The sequence below is a fragment of the Triticum aestivum genome, chromosome 3A (assembly GCF_018294505.1).
Source record: "Triticum aestivum cultivar Chinese Spring chromosome 3A, IWGSC CS RefSeq v2.1, whole genome shotgun sequence".
NCBI classification, from domain to species: Eukaryota; Viridiplantae; Streptophyta; class Magnoliopsida; order Poales; family Poaceae; genus Triticum; species Triticum aestivum.
Genome location: NC_057800.1, coordinates 245,967,869 through 245,984,933, shown reverse-complemented (window position 1 = coordinate 245,984,933; position 17,065 = coordinate 245,967,869). Strand labels below are relative to the sequence as shown.

General features: G+C 43.9%; 1 protein-coding gene across 1 annotated transcript; it reads right to left on the bottom strand.

Moving 5' to 3' along the window:
• Positions 1 to 481: 481 nt before the first annotated feature.
• Positions 482 to 5,066, bottom strand: LOC123061111 (cyclic dof factor 3). The gene is made up of 2 exons (XM_044484036.1): positions 4,842 to 5,066; positions 482 to 2,330 (listed from the first exon to the last, which is right to left on the bottom strand). Exons 1-2 carry the CDS (start codon positions 4,920 to 4,922, stop codon positions 981 to 983), a joined length of 1,431 nt encoding a protein of 476 aa, XP_044339971.1. The 5' UTR covers positions 4,923 to 5,066; the 3' UTR covers positions 482 to 980.
• Positions 5,067 to 17,065: the final 11,999 nt, after the last annotated feature.

Genomic DNA, 17,065 nt, shown 5'->3' with positions numbered 1-17,065 from the left:
TTGCAGGGGAATTGCATATAGCGTTACTGTTCTTATATTCTGTTTCGTTTGTTCGTTTCTGCCCTTTCGGTGTGTATACGGGCCATTCATTTGTTAACGGCAATAGATTTAGTCTCCAGGGTGTGTGTGTGTGTGTATGTATTCTATCTAACATTCACCGAAAAGGAAATAGAAATTGTTGACGACCAAGAATTTGTGCCCTGGTGTGTGGTGTCCACCATCAGTCATAAGGTGAATGGGTGAATACTGTGATGTATATTATCACTTATTCTTCTATCTGAAATATGTATTGTTGCTCATATGTTTTGTGCCATTGTTGCTCGTACTGGTCTAACCCTTTTTTTATAAACGCACTTAGATATGTTGAGCATACAATGGGCACATGAGCACCTATGGTTCACATCACATACTATATTCAGATTTGTCTACATCAAACAAAGTTGGTTCCATTTCGGTTCCTGAATTAAGCATTTGGCGAAGGTTAGCATAACAATCATTTCATAAACTTGAGAACATGTTAGCTACATACAAACATCAGAGCATCAATCCTCCTAAAACGGAAGAGAACATCATAATTAACATTTTGGCTTCATCAATGTAAGGGCTATAGGTCTCATGCTTGCAGATGGAGCATGCTCTGAATTCCAGCAGACAATAGTTCTCTATGTTTCGCTGACCATTTCGATGAACCATGCCACTTTCCAAACTTGACCAGTGCTTAGAAAACTCGCTGCATGTCTTACATAAATATACTCCCTGAAGAAGCAGAAACATCTGACCAACCTACACAATGGCTGAACAAAAAGTTGAGCACTGGTAGATCTTTAATTGATTTGAGTTGGCTGTAGGAGTGCTTGCAGTCTAGGAACATATAAACTCAAGACGATGCCCTGCAAAAAACACTGACCATACTGGGCATATCCCCCAACAACATTCATTGGTGGCTGATGGCATTGGTTAGAAACAAAAGATCAAGCTTCTCAAGTCCTCTCCTGAAACGACTGGGAGCGCAAAAAGGCCGCTGGATTGGCCTGCAGAGCCTGTGGAGATTCTGGTGTCTTGTCATTTTTTAGAACCTTCATCTGTAAAGGCTCAAACAAGCCTTTCTCATCAGGTTTGATGCCTAGAGTATCCCGGACCGAACTCTTTGTGGCCTCAGATGGGTCATCAATTCTTAGAGTTTTAGGGACCTGTACGTTGTTTTCCCTATTCTCTTCTTGCAGGTCTGATTCTCTTGAATGCTTTCCAAGTGTAGGAGAATTGTCCTCTGAGCATGTGATTTTGTTTGGAGGGCCATTATTTCCAGGACATGGTGAACTCCACATTCCATTAGGCCAACCAGGAATGCAGCTCCAAAGTGGTGGTGGCATCATAGGAAAGGGAACAACAGGCGTGCAAATTCCTGGAGCTGCCATCATCAATGGAGGCGCCCACGGCGGCAGACCGTGCTTCACATTTTCCAACCCTTGAATGGGCTCTGTTGAGCACTGAGCAGCTGCCATGACAGCAATACTGTTCCATCCAGGACTCCAGGGAAACACCAAAGCAGGTCCGTGAGGGTGAGGCAATGTGATGCCATTATAGTATCCTAACACATTGCTTGGTTCTTTTTTAACTGCGCTATCCGGCGTCTGATTTTCTGAGCAACCCGACACTGTCGCTGGAGATGGACATGATTGTTCTTCGCTATTATCACCAGAGGCCAAGGCAACAAGGTAAGTATCCTTCTGTTCTTCAATATTATGGATTGAGGACATAGGCTTACAAACTGGCACTTGAGATCCGAACTCCTTTACTGTTTTATTTTCTTTAATTGGCCCTGGAAGAACCTGCGGTAAAAGTGGAAGAGCTAGATGGTGGATCTCATTGGAAACATCTCCAGGAGCAGCTATGTTAGCATCACACGACATCATAGCATGGCGGAAGTGAGAGGCATGCTTATTTCTGCGTCTTCCAGAACCTACAGGGACATTCCTAATATTTCCACCAGCGGTCCAATACCTCTGGCAATTCCTGCAGAAGTGCCTAGGCTGGCTAACATTGTAATTGTTGAAGTAGCAGAACTTTGTTTCCATGCTATTGCAGCGAGGGCATGGCACGATTATATCAGGCTTCTTGAGTACCTTGTCTTGGCCAGATCCATCAGACCCAGTTTTAATCTCCTCAGATTTGAAACCAGTTCTCACTTCCACCCCATGTTTGCTGATAGCTTGATCATTCTGCTCTCTATTCTTGGAACAGAAAGGAGTTGCTTCGACATTCAAAAGCTTGTTTGAGACACAAGGCATGACATCATTGCTGTTTGCATCATTTCCAAGCTTGGTGACAACCTGAAAAATATTATTTAACATGCATGAAATAGATAATTCAAATTGGTATACCATAATTTTTATAGTGCCGACAGAGAGAATGCAAAATTGAGCATAGTTCATGTTGAGTTAGCTACAAAAATAGGCAATAAGAAGTTAAAGTTTTACAAAAAATCAATGCTGATCAGGTTACTGTTAAAATATGGCATACTGGAAACAATGCAGACACCGCTGGCATAAGAGAGTATGAGACTACGGAAGATTTTATCATAGCAGCTGCTAAAATTATGTGATGTCATAACATCTACTTGATATCATAGCTGATTTAAACAAGCAACACATTATTCAGTCATGTACAATATAGTTTCATGTTTATCCATGAATTCCATGCCTCACTATGTTTGTTCATGTTCAGGTGTTAAGCGTTGACTCATATCACCAATAATTTCCCCCGTGTACTGCCCCTTTCTTTATAATATTCAGTTGTCCGTTTCTCTGTTATACTTGCAATCGTGGAACTCTTTCATACTTGGGGTTAAGAACTACCTTTCAAGGAACCAGGGGTGTTACTGGAGGAATTGTAAGGCACTTCTGTTTCACGATAAAGCACTAATCCAAGGTGGTACTACCATGGTGCAAGGGTACCCAGCTCTTCTTTTGCAAAAGAGTATATTGAGTTTGTATGTAGTATAAATTTGCACGGCAAGTGTTTTTGGGAGATTTTTATCAGTCTTCACTGCACAATGGGCCAACGAAAAGCTCCTCCGGTAAGTCCTTGACCCCATCACGGTCCCTATCTATATATCATTTCCCTTTTTGCACAACTGCCTAAATAGTAAATACTAGCAACACACTATACTTGTTTTAACAAAAAAAAATCTATGTACAGGGGCAAGATAGAGCTGGTCAATGTATACTCCATATGCAGTAATTTCTTAAAACAACCCTTTGTAACAATCAGACAAAATTATGGATCCGAACTGCAGTAATTTCTTATAGGAACCTTCAAAGAGCTAGTAAAAAATAATAAATCAAACAACGATCTTCAAAATCCTGGCTCTGCCATGGACTAGATTAAGAGCTGGAGCTACTTATGACAAAAGTACCAGAACCATTGACTACTTTGCATGTATTTACCTATAACACGATATGCACATGAGTAGGCTTGGCATTTCCACGTAGGTTGCAAAATCATTTGGTGTAATTAGTTTGGTATTTGATATCGGTTAAAATGGACATATAATATTACATGATTCGCTTGAAGCTATGTTGATCAGTATCTATGACAGATGTGTTGAATTAAATAATAATTCCAACTGGTTGGCATAGCTTTGGTTCTATCATGAAGCATAAATGAATTTCATGAGCACCGGTTTTGACACTCCAAAGACAAGACATAAACTGATTTTGGAGGTCCATAGCAAAACTGTTTGCAAACCAAGCTTCCCTCTAGTTCAACATTAGAGTAGAAGCAATGTTTTTCTACAACTACAATTATTGTTTCCTAAAATTCAGCTCCGATCTAGAAAACACAAGCCAAACGGGATAACTTCACAATATGCGGCTTCATAAAAAAAATAGAATATGGGGTCCAACTCCCTGTTTTTTTGTGAAACTCTTCAAGGGGTGCTCCAAAAAACTCCAAAAGCTGGAGTTGGGGAAAAATTACCCACCACTGCCACCAGTAGGTGGATACCCTTTCGTTTCTCCTCACGTCAGCCAATCAAATAGATCCTTTTTCACCAAATTCTCATTCTTGAAGCTAGAGTTAACTGGAAGCCAAACATTCTCTTTGGTCTCTTTGGTGGAGCTGCAACTCCTGTATGAAACTGCTCCAAAGTGGATTTAGTGAAGTAAAACTGATTTTCGTGGAGCAGAGCAGTACCAAACAGGCCCTAAGCATTTAGATTCTATTGGGCTCTCGTAGCCACCGGGCAAAATACCGGCTTAGTCTTACTAATAAAGATGAATTTTATCTTAACAATCTCAGTGCAAACGGATTTGATCAAAGAAGTTGAAGTTCCATTTTTCATTTGGCAAGAAAAGGCTAAATAAAATCCTTATGGACATAGGGATTTATTTAACCGTTTCCTTTCTCGATAGAGAACTGTTTCCTTTTAGTACACCTTTTCAAGATGGAGACTATCAAGGACAAGCAGGCTGGTAGCACATACCAATCCAAGGCACTGCTGTCTACATCTTGTCAAATCAAGAAGGCCCTCGGTAGTGTAGGACACAAAGATAGCATGAAATTAATTGCATGAACCCTAGTTAGGAAGACCAAGAAACGTAATTGAATGGTGGAGACAAACATAATTAACCGGTGGGTTATTGGGAGGGGAAGACGGAGCTGCAATGCCACCTTTCCAAAAAAAAAAACGAAGCTGCAACCGCAAAGACCTAACAAAACCAGCCGCACAATTGACAGCACAAAAGCCGCCAAGAAAGAAGAACAGCGCATCACATCGGCAATTGAAAGGAACCGGAGAAGTCCCCCGCCCCGTCCAAGGAAAAGGAAGATTCCCAACTAACCTCGGCCGCGGCGTCGAGGAGCGGGATGGTGCGGCCGAAGAGCTTAATGGCGGCGTCCCCCCGGTCCCTAAGCGCGGCCATGGCGGCGTCCCGATCTTGGGTGGTGGGTGTATGGCATGTCACTGGGCCTGGGGCTGGGTCAGGCGGGTTGGAGTAGGCGGTGAGCGAGCTGGAGCCGGAAGTCCCACAAATAATTGTGCGTGGATGGGCGAGCCAAAAGTGCAGCCTAGCCTAGGCCTACTTTTGGGGCTTTTGCACCGGGGCAGCCGGTAAAAGTCACAAAGGCAATGCACTCACGCAAAAGATTATCTACTTTCTTTCTTCCAATGAATCACGCACACGATTATCCTAACCCGAGCAAGTCCATTTGGTTATTAGTACTAACCCTGTTTTGAGTCTCTAATTTTGGCTTTTGGGCAGGGGCCTGAGTAAGGATTTTCCTTTTCTGTTCTCTTTTCATGTACTCCTATGCAATAAACTAGTATTGATTCTGGACTTATTGGTCAGGTACGAGGCCTAGGCATGAGAGAAAATATTCTCCGCTACTGTGGATGTGGTAAGAAATTTTTGCAACTAGTCCTACCACTGAGGCTGAGCACCGAGATATTGGTTGCTGAAACAGTGAACGTGATCTCTGGCGCACACGCACAGCACAGAGGAGCAGTGACCGGGTGCACCCGGTTGCGCGCCAACCATCGCTGGTGGCAGATCCACGTCAGCCGCCGCTTTTTGCGAGCCGATGCAGCTGCAGCTGCAGCGGCAGCTCGTCGCTTTTGCGCAAATGCAGTGTGCCCCACTTGGACAAAGCGCTTCCTCGTTTTTTTTTATCAAAAATCAATTCTATTTTACTCCTGGTGGTGTTCTACCCTTTCCAGAAGGTTCTGTGTTGCACCCTCTTGGTTCGGGTTATAATAAAATTCACTAGTGACATTTGATCGAAGAAAGTGACAACGCAATCAGTGAAAAATAATCGTGTTCGAAGCCTAAAACGATAGGCGACCGAACGAATACCCGTGCAAGCACAAGCTAGGCATATAACAAAACCACGTTTTTTTTTCAGGGAACAAGATTGCCCTAGCACTCAACGAAAGAATATGATTACAGCCGCCGTTATTAAGAAAAAGACTCCGTTTCTGGCCTCGCTTAAGTGTAGCGGTGCTTGTGTTGAGCGTGCGGGTGGGCACCCTCACTGCCACATGAGAGCATGAGCATCGTTAATACTTTCTCTGTTCTTATTTACTCAGCATATTATGTTTGATTGAAGTCAAATTTTATAAAATTTGACCAAATTTATAGAAGAAATATAGACATTTACAATAGCAAATCTATATGATGTGAAAGTATATTTAATAGTGAATCTAGTGGTATTGATTTGTTATTGTATATGTTATTATTTCTGTCTATAAACTTTGTCAAAGTTTACAAAGTTTGACTTTGAGCAAAGCTAAAATGCGAAGTAAATAAAAACAGGGAGTAATATAGCCAGCGGTTAGCTATATAGATGTGTCATGTCACCAAGAGTTAGCATTATTAATTACTCATACAATAGAGTTGGCTACAAGTTCACAACCTTTTCTCACTTTAGCTTTATCTTTTTCTTCTCATTAAATGCTTTACCAAGGAGCATGCGTAGAGGCTGGCTCTTGTATAAGAGCCAATTTCTTTACTTTTTCATTGTCTCTATCTTTCACATAGGCAAAAACGTCATGTAAGCGGGCTTATATCCCACTATTATAAGAGCATCTCCAGCCGCGCCCACAAAAGGCCCACCAAGGCTATTTTTTGCGCTGGCGCCGAGAAATCAGCCCAGTCACGTCCCCAGGATCTCGATTATCGCCGGTTTGGGGCGAAATAACAGCCGGCGTACCCGAGCCGAACCCAAGCCCCCAGGGGGCGCCTGGGAGCATCGGAAGAAGCGAAAAGGCGCGCGGGTCCGCTCTGTCGGCGAGACAAAGAACTTCTCCCGCCGATCACCCCGCTTTCCCCCCTCCGTTCCCTCCATCTCCCCCTTCTCCCGCCTTCTCCCGCCATTCTCCTCCCTCTCCCCTCCATTCGGCCGCCATGCCGCCGAAGAAGTACGACGCCCCTCGCGCCGCCACCGATGCCAGCGCTGCCCAGCCGAAGCAGAGAAAGCAGAGGGCGCTGCTGTCCAAGCCCCCAGGCATGTCAAACGCCGACTGGAAGGTAGAGGTTCAGCGCTGGGAGGCTGTCACCACCGACCGGCGGAACAGGCTCAACGCCAAGAAGACTCGAGATAGGGCGGCCCTGGCGGCAGCGGTTGCCTTGGCCGAGCAGGAGGATCGCACGACGGAACAGGCCGAGGTGTCTCGTGCAGGGATGATGAATCCGCCCGACGGCCACGGCCCGCACGCCTAGAGCCAGCAGGGCGTCGGGTTGCCGGCTGGATTCCCGGTGTCTCCCTGGGGCTGTGCGCCCTCGCCTGGCGACGCGCACAATGGGTTCAACCCCAATGTCACCTTTCCACATGGCCAGCCCCGCCCAGTGCATGCCCTCGCCCGCATTCGCCGGCGTCCAGTACCCCCGTACACCTACTCCCCACTGGCTTACTGATGTAGGGTGGCACCCTAGATGGCCAAACTTTCACGAAAGGAGCGGATCCCGCGAAGAAGACGAAGAACACGAGGGGAAATACGAGGGGAAACACGAGAGAATCACTCAAACCAACAAAAACGATCACACATATGCTAGATCCAAGTACACATAGAGATCACACGGTCCAAATCCAACAAGGGACGATACATAGGATAACCGGTTCTTCTCCGAAAGGAGGTCTTGAGGTCTTTCCGTTAGGGGTCTTGAATCCAAGTGGATCTTCTCCGAAGAGGTGTCGGTCCCTCGCGATGGAGTAGATCCAGATGGATGAGCGAAGCTCTATCTCACATATGAGCTAACACAACACTGACCCTAGAAAGAGGGAGAGGAGGAGTATATATAGTCTAAGTGGGCGAAGGGGTACACAGGCCTTGGGCCCTTACACTGTGCACAGACAGGGGAGGCCGGATGTCCGGGCGTCGGGCCAGATGTCCGGGCTTTCACGAGGGGCCGGATGTCTGGACTAGGGTGGCTGGATGTTCGAGCTGGAGAGGTTGGCCTTGACGCATTCGAGACTGGGGGCGCCGGATTTCCGGGCTTGGTCCAGATTTCTAGGCTCGAGCCGGATGTCCGGGGCCTGTAGGTGCTTGGCGGATGGGCGGCTGCTCTAGGCGATGCTCCAGGGGCCGGATGTCCGGGGTCATGGCCGGATGTCCGGGGCCTGGAAGCCGTTCTTGACTCCTTCCATTGGTTCTCTTCATCCGTGAACTTGGGGACTTGTCCGCCTTCATGTGCATCTTCGGGAGGTTCCTCTTGGTACCTGATCATGCACAACATTCTAGACTTAGGTAGTAGCCATGTCTCGAGAGGATCATATGTGATATCACTAAGAAAGGAAGTCACCTCGGTCTCGAGAGCTCTAGCTCTAGCTCGTGTCATATGTCCTCTTGGCACTTCGTGAGACGATGGTAGGTCCATGGGGATGACCGTAGGATGCTCCGCATCATCTCCCCTCCCTTGGGAAAGATTCGACCTCAGATCAAAATCTTCATCACCATGGTAGGGAGAGATATCTTTGACATTGAAGATGTCGCTCACGGAGTACTTGTCTCGTGGAATGTCGATCTTGTAGGCGTTGTTGTTGTCGCGTTCAAGCACCTTGAAGGGTCAATCCGCTCATGGTAGAAGTTTGGACTTGTGTTCATGGGGGAAGCGGTCCTTGCGGAAGTGTAGCCACACAAGATCTCCAATGTTGAATACCATAGGGTGCTTGTTGAGGTTGAGCTTGGTCGTGGGTCGTTGTACTTGGCGCTCAATGGTGTGCCTTGTATCTTCATGCATCTTCTTGAGATAGTTGACTCGGGCACTCGTGTCCATGTTTGTGCGCTCTTGTAGTGGTAGGGGGAGAATGTCCAATGGGGACAACGGGTTGAAACCGTAGACGACCTCGAAGGGGGACTTGCCGGTAGTCGAATGTCTTGCTCGGTTGTAGGCGTACTCGGTGATGGGTAGACACTCCTCCCACTCCTTGATGTTCTTCTTGATCAACACACGAGGTAGAGTGGAGAGTGTGCGGTTGGTCACCTCCGTTTGGCCGTCGGTTTGTGGATGGTATGCCGTGGAGAAAAATAGCTTGATTCCGATCTTGGCGCATAAGGTTTTCCAAAAGTAGCTTAGGAACTTGACGTCGCACTCCGAGACTATCGTCTTTGGTACTCCATGGAAGCGCAATATTTCCCTACAAAAAAGATTGGCAACATGTGAAGCATCATTTGTCTTGTTGCAAGGAATGAAATGAGCCATCTTAGAGAATCGGTCCACAACAACAAATACGGAATCCTTTCCATTTCTAGTTCTAGGCAAACCAAGCACAAAATACATGCTAATATCTTCCCATGGTTGATACGGAATTGGAAGAGGCATATAGAGACCATGGGATTGAGCTTCAGACTTAGCTTTGCGACATGTAGAGCATCGATTGGTGAAGCGGTTGACGTCGCGGAACATCTTGGGCCAAAAATAGTTCTTGGAGAGCGTAGCAAATGTCTTGTCGCGTCCAAAGTATCCCATTAGTACTCCTCCATGAGATTCTTGCAAAAGTAACAAATGAAGAGAAGACTCGGGGATGCAAAGTTTGTTAGCTCTCATAAGATAATCATCTTTGATGTAATAGTGTTCCCAAGATGTATGCGTCAAACATTTGGCATAAGGGAAAGCAAAAGTAGGATCATGCGCATACAAGTATTTTATGTGCTCAAAACCAATGACATTCAATTCAAGGTTGGTGACAAGCATGCATATGCGGGAAAGAGCGTCCGCCACAACATTTTCCTTACCATTAGTGTACTTGATGACATAAGGAAAATATTCAATGAATTCACTCCATTTAGCATGACGCTTGTTCAACTTAGTTTGACCCTTAAGGTATTTAAGTGTTTCATGGTCGGTATGGATGGCAAATTCATGAGGACGAAGATAATGTTCCCATTCATGCAAAACTCGCACTAAAGCATATAGCTCTTTATCATAGATGGGGTAATTGAGTTGCGCTCCGAAAAGTTTCTCACTAAAGTAAGCTATGGGGCGCTTCTCTTGCATTAACATACCTCTTATGCCATTACCACTAGCATCGCAATGAATCTCAAAGGGTTTGTCAAAGTTTGGTAAAGCATGTTGGGGAACGCAGTATTTCAAAAATTTACCTACGATCACGTATGATCTATCTAGGAGATGCATAGCAACGAGATGGGAGAGTGTGTCCACGTACCCTCGTAGACTGAAAGCGTAAGCGTTTAGTAACGCGGTTGATGTAGTCGAACGTCTTCATGATCCAACCGATCCAACCAATCTAAGCACTACGACGATATGACCGAGGTGTGTAACTGTGGAGGGGGGCACCGCACACGGCTAAGACAAATCTTGGAGTGCCTTTGGGTTGCCACCTGCCCACGTATATAAAGGAGGGAGGGAGAGAGGCCGGCCCTCCTAGGGGCGCGCCAAGTGTAGGGAGTCCTTCTAGGACTCCCAAGTCCTAGTAGGATTCCCTATCCTTTTCATAGTAGGAAAGAAGGAAAGGAGGGAGAGCGAGAAGGAAAGGGGGGTCGTGCCCCCATCCCTTGTCCAATTCGGTTTGAGCAAGGGGGAGGCGCGCGCCACCTCGTGGCCCTTCTTCCCTCTCTCCACTAAATCCCAATAAGGCCCATTAACTTCCCCCGACGAATTCCCGTAACTCCCTAGTACTCTGAAGAATACCCGAATCACTCGGAACCATTCCGATGTCCGAATATAGCCTTCCAATATATCGATCTTTAACTCTCGAACATTTAGAGACTCCTCGTCATGTCCGTGATCTCATCCAGGACTTCGAACAAACTTATGTTCATCAAATCACATAACTCATAATACAAATCATCGTCGAATGTTAAGCATGCGGACCCTACGGGTTCGAGAACTATGTAGACATGACGGAGACACATCTCCGGTCAATAACCAATAGCGGAACCTGGATGCTCATATTGGCTCCTATCTATTCTACGAAGATCTTCGGCCAAACCGCATAACAACATATGTTATTCCCTTTGTCATCGGTATGTTACTTGCCTGAGATTTTGATCGTCGGTATCTTCATACCTAGTTCAATCTCATTACCGGCAGGTCTCTTTACTCGTTCCGTAATGCATCATCCCGTAACTAACTTATTAGTCACATTGCTTGCAAGGCTTATAGTGATGTGCATTACCGAGAGGGCCCATAGACACCTCTCCGATATACGGAGTGACAAATCCTAATCTTGATCTATGCCAACCCAACAAACACCATCGGAGACACCTGTAGAGCATCTTTATAATCACCCAGTTATGTTGTGATATTTGATAGCACACAAAGTGTTCCTCCGGTATTCGGGAGTTGCATAATCTCATAGTTAGAGGAATATGTATAAGTCATGAAGAAAGCAATAGCAATAAAACTAAACGATCATTATGCTAAGCTAACGGATGGGTCTTGTCCATCACATCATTCTCCTAATGATGTGATCCCGTTCATCAAATGACAACACATGTCTATGGTTAGGAAACTTAACCATGTTTGATTAACAAGCTAGTCAAGTAGATGCATACTAGGAACACTCTGTTTTGTCTATGTATTCACACATGTACTAAGTTTCCGGTTAATACAATTCTAGCATGAATAATAAACATTTATCATAATATAAGGAAATACAAATAACAACTTTATTATTGCCTCTAGGGCATATTTCCTTCAGTCTCCCACTTGCACTAGAGTCAATAATCTAGTTCACATTGTCATGTGATTTAACACCAATAGTTCACATCTTTATGTGGTTAGTTCACATCTCCATGTGACTAACACCCAAAGGGTTTACTAGAGTCAATAATCTAGTTCACGTCGCTATGTGATTAACATCCAAAGAGTACTAAGGTGTGATCATGTTTTGCTTGTGAGAGAAGTTTAGTCAACGGGTCTGCCACATTCACAGCCGTATGTATTTTGCAAATTTTCTATGTCTACAATGCTCTGCATGGAGCTACTCTAGCTAATCGCTCCCACTTTTAGTATGTATCCAGATTGAGACTTAGAGTCATCCAGATCAGTGTCAAAGCTTGCATCAGACGTAACCCTTTACAATGAAGTTTTTGTCACCTCCATAACCGAGAAACATGTCCTTATTCCACTAAGGATAATTTTGACCGATGTCCAGTGATCCACTCCTGGATCACTATTGTACCCTCTTGCCAAACTCATGGTGAGGTGCACAATAGGTCTGGTACACAACATAGCATACTTTATAGAACCTATGACTGAGGCATAGGGAATGACTTTTCATTCTCTTTCTATTTTCTGCCGTGGTCGGGTTTTGAGTCTTTACTCAACTTCACACCTTACAACTCAGGCAAGAACTCCTTCTTTGACTGATCCATTTTGAACTCCTTCAAAATCTTATCAAGGTATGTACTCATCGAAAGTCTTATCAAGCGCCTTGATCTATCTTTATAGATCTTGATGCCCAATATGTAAGTAGCTTCACTGAGGTCTTTCATTGAAAAATTCTTATTCAAGTATCCTTTTATGCTATTCAGAAATTCTGTATTATTTCCAATCAACAATATGTCATCCACATATAATATCAGAAATGCTACAGAGCTCCCACTCACTTTCTTGTAAATACAGGCTTCTCCAAAAGTCTGTATAAAACCATATGATTTGATCACACTATCAAAGCGTACATTCCAACTCCGAGATGCTTGCACCAGTCCATAAATGGATCGCTGGAGCTTGCACACTTTGTTAGCACCTTTAGGATTGACAAAAAACTTCTTGTTGCATCATATACAACTCTTCTTTAATAAATCCATTAAGGAATGTAGTTTTGACATCCATTTGCCAGATTTCATAAAATGTGGCAATTGCTAACATGATTCGGACAGACTTAAGCATCGCTATGAGTGAGAAAATCTTATCATAGTCAACACCTTGAACTTGTCGAAAACTTTTTGCGACAATTCGAGCTTTGTAGATAGTAACACTACTATCAGCGTCCGTCTTCCTCTTGAAGATCCATTTATTCTCAATGGCTCGCCGATCCTCGGGCAAGTCAATCAAAGTCCACACTTTGTTCTCATACATGGATACCATCTCAGAATTCATGGCCTCAAGCCATTTCGTGGAATCTGGCTTCATCATCGCTTCCTCATACGTTGTAGGTTCGTCATGGTCTAGTAACATGACTTCCAGAACAGGATTACCATACCACTCTGGTGTGGTTTGTACTCTGGTTGACCTACGAGGTTCGGTAGTAACTTGATCTGAAGTTTCATGATCATCATCATCATTATCTTCCTTACTAATTGGTGTAGGCATCACTGGAACTGATTTCTGTGATGAACAACTTTCCAATTTGGGAGAAGGTACAACTACCTCATCAAGTTCTACTTTCCTCCCACTCACTTCTTTCGAGAGAAACACCTTCTCTAGAAAGGATCCATTCTTAGCAACAAAGATCTTGCCTTCGGATCTGTGATAGAAGGTGTATCCAACAGTTTCTTTTGGGTATCCTATGAAGACACACTTCTCCGATTTGGGTTCGAGCTTATTAGGCTGAAGCTTTTTCATATAAGCATCGCAACCACAAACTTTAAGAAATGACAACTTAGGTTTCTTGCTAAACCATAGTTCATACGGTGTCGTCTCAATGGATTAGACAGTGCCCTGTTTAACGTGAATGCAACTGTCTCTAATGCATAACCCCAAAATGATAGTGGTAAATCAGTAAGAGACATCATAGATCGCACCATATCTAATAAAGTATGGTTATGATGTTCGGACGCACAATTACTCCTTGGTGTTCCAGGTGGCATGAGTTGTGAAACTATTTCACATTGTTTTTAAATGACGGCCAAACTCATAACTCAAATGTTTGCCTCCGCGATCAGATCGTAGAAACTTTATTTTCTTGTTACAATGATTCTTAAATTCACTCTGAATTTCTTTGAAATTTTCAAATGTTTCAGACTTGTGTTTCATTAAGTAGATATACCCATATCTGCTTAAATCATCTGTGAAGGTTAGAAAATAACGATACCCGCCGCGAGCCTCAACACTCATCGTACCGCATACATCAGTATGTATTATTTCCAATAAGTCAGTGGCTCGCTCCATTGTTCCGGAGAATGGAGTTTTAGTCATCTTTCCCATGATGCATGGTTCGCAAGGATCAATTGATTCCGAAAGCCCATCAACATGGAGTTTCTTCATGCGCTTTAAACCAATATGATTTAAATAGCAGCGCCACAAATAAGTTGCACTATGATTATTAACTTTGCATCTTTTGGCATCAATATTATGTGTATCACTGTGATCGAGATTCAGTAAACCATTTACATTGGATGTTAGACCATAGAAGGTTTTATTCATGTAAGCAGAACAACAATTATTCTCCGACTTAAATGAATAACTGTATCGCAATAAACATGATCCAATCATATTTATGCTCAACGCAAACACCAAATAACATTTATTTAGTTCCAATACTAACCCCGAAGGTAGAGGGAGTATGCGATGGTGATGTTATCAACCTTGGAATCATTTCAAACACACATCGTCACCTCGCCCTCAACTAGTCTTTGTTCATTTTGTAACTCCTGTTTTGAGCTACTAATCATAGCAACTGAACCGGTATCAATTACCCAAGGGCTATTATGAACACTAGTAAAGTACACATCAATAACATGTATATCATATATACTTTTGTTCACTTTGCCATCCTTCTTATCCGCCAAGTATTTGGGGCAGTTCCGCTTCCAGCGACCATTTCCTTTGCAGTAAAAGCACTCAGTTTCAGGCTTGGGTCTAGCTTTGGGCTTCTTCATGGGAGTGGCAACTTGATTGCCATTCTTCTTGAAGTTCCCTTTCTTTCCCTTGCCCTTTTACTTGAAACTAGTGGTCTTGTCAACCATCAACACTTGATGCTTTTCTTGATTTCTACCTTCACCGATTTCAGCATCGTGAAGAGCTCGGGGAATCATTTACGTCATCCCTTGCATATTATAGTTCATCACGAAGTTCCAGTAACTTGGTGATAGTGACTAGAGAACTCTGTCAATCACTATCTTATCTAGAAGATTAACTCCCACTTGATTCAAGTGATTGTAGTACTCAGACATTCTGAGCACATGGTCACTTGTTGAGCTATTCTCCTCCATCTTGTAGGCAAAATACTTGTCAGAGGTCTCATACCTCTCGACTCGGGCATTAGTCTGAAATACCAATTTTAGCTCTTGGAACATCTTATATGCTCCTTGGCGTTCACGATGTTTTTGAAGTCCCGGTTCTAATCTGTAAAGCATGGCGCACTAAACTATCAAGTAGTCATCATACCGAGCTTGCCAAACGTTCATAACGTCTGCATCTGCTCCTGCAATAGGCATGTCACCTAGCGGTGCATCAAGGACATAATTCCTTTGTGCAGCAATGAGGATAATCCTCAGATCACGGACCCAGTTCGCATCATTGCTACTATCATATTTCAACTTATTTTTCTCTAGGAACATATCAAAAATAAACGGGGAGCTACATCGCAAGCTCTTGATCTACAACATAGATATGCAAATACTATTAGGACTAAGTTCATGATAAATTAAAGTTCAATTAATCATATTACTTAAGAACTCCCACTTAGATAGGCATCCCTCTAGTCATCTAAATGATCGTGTGATCCATATCAACTAAACCATGTGCGATCATCACATGAGATAGAGTAGTTTTCAATGGTGAACATCACTATGTTGATCATATCTACTATATGATTCACGTTCGACCTTTCGGTCTCAGTGTTCCGAGGCCATATCTACATATGCTAGGCTCGTCAAGTTTAACCCGAGTATTCTGCACGTGCAAAACTGGCTTGCACCCGTTGTATGTGAACATAGAGCTTATCACACCCGATCATCACGTGGTGTCTCGGCACGACGAACTGTAGCAACGGTGCATACTTAGGTAGAACACTTATATCTTGAAATTTAGTGAGGGATCATCTTATAATGCTACCGCCGTACTAAGCAAAATAAGATGCATAAAGGATAAACATCACATGCAATCAAAATAAGTGATATGATATGGCTATCATCATCTTGTGCCTTTGATCTCCATCTCCAAAGCACCGTCATGATCACCATCATCACCGGCTTGACACCTTGATCTCCATCATAGCATCGTTGTTGTCTCGCCAACTATTGCTTCTACGACTATCGCTACCGCTTAGTGATAAAGTAAAGCAATTACATGGCGATTGCATTTCATACAATAAAGCGACAACCATATGGCCCGTGCCAGTTGCCGATAACTGTTACAAAACACGATCATCTCATACAACAATTTATATATCATCACGTCTTGATCATATCACATCACAACAAGCCCTGCAAAAACAAGTTAGACGTCCTCTACTTTGTTGTTGCAAGTTTTACGTGGCTGCTACAGGCTTCTAGCAAGAACCATTCTTACCTACGCATCAAAACCACAACGATTTTTTGTCAAGTGTGTTGTTTTACCTTCAACAAGGACCGACAGTAGTCAAACTCAATTCAACTAAAGTTGGAGAAACAGACACCCGCCAGCCACCTGCGTGTGAAGCGCGTCGGTAGAACTAGTGTCATGAACGCGGTCATGTAATGTCGGTCCGGGCCGCTTCATCTAACAATATCACCTAATCAAAGTAAGACGTTGGTGGTAAGCAGTATGACTATTATCGCTCACAACTCTTTGTGTTCTACTCATGCATATAACATATACGCATAGGCCTGGCTCTGATGCCATTGCTAGGGAATGCAGTATTTCAAAAATTTACCTACGATCATGCAAGATCTATCTAGGAGATGCATAGCAACGATACGATAGAGTGTGTCCACGTACCCTCATAGACCAAAAGCGGAAGCATTTAGTAACGCGGTTGATGTAGTCGAACGTCTTCATGATCCAACTGATCCAAGTACCGAACGTATGGCACCTCCGTGTTCAGCACACGTTCAGCATGATGACGTCCCTCGAGCTCATGATCCAGTTGAGGACGAGGGAGAGTTCCGTCAGCACGACAGCGTGGCGACGGTGATGATGATGTTACCGGCGCAGGGCGTCGCCTAAGCACTACGACAATA

What these genes read in the sequence shown, in the direction of transcription:
- LOC123061111 (XM_044484036.1), bottom strand. Translation starts at nt 4,922, where the DNA reads ATGGCCGCGCTTAGGGACCGGGGGGACGCCGCCATTAAGCTCTTCGGC. An exon ending in TCCTCGACGCCGCGGCCGAG is followed by an intron (nt 2,331 to 4,841) that starts GTTAGTTGGGAA and finishes AATATTTTTCAG; the next exon opens with GTTGTCACCAAGCTTGGAAA.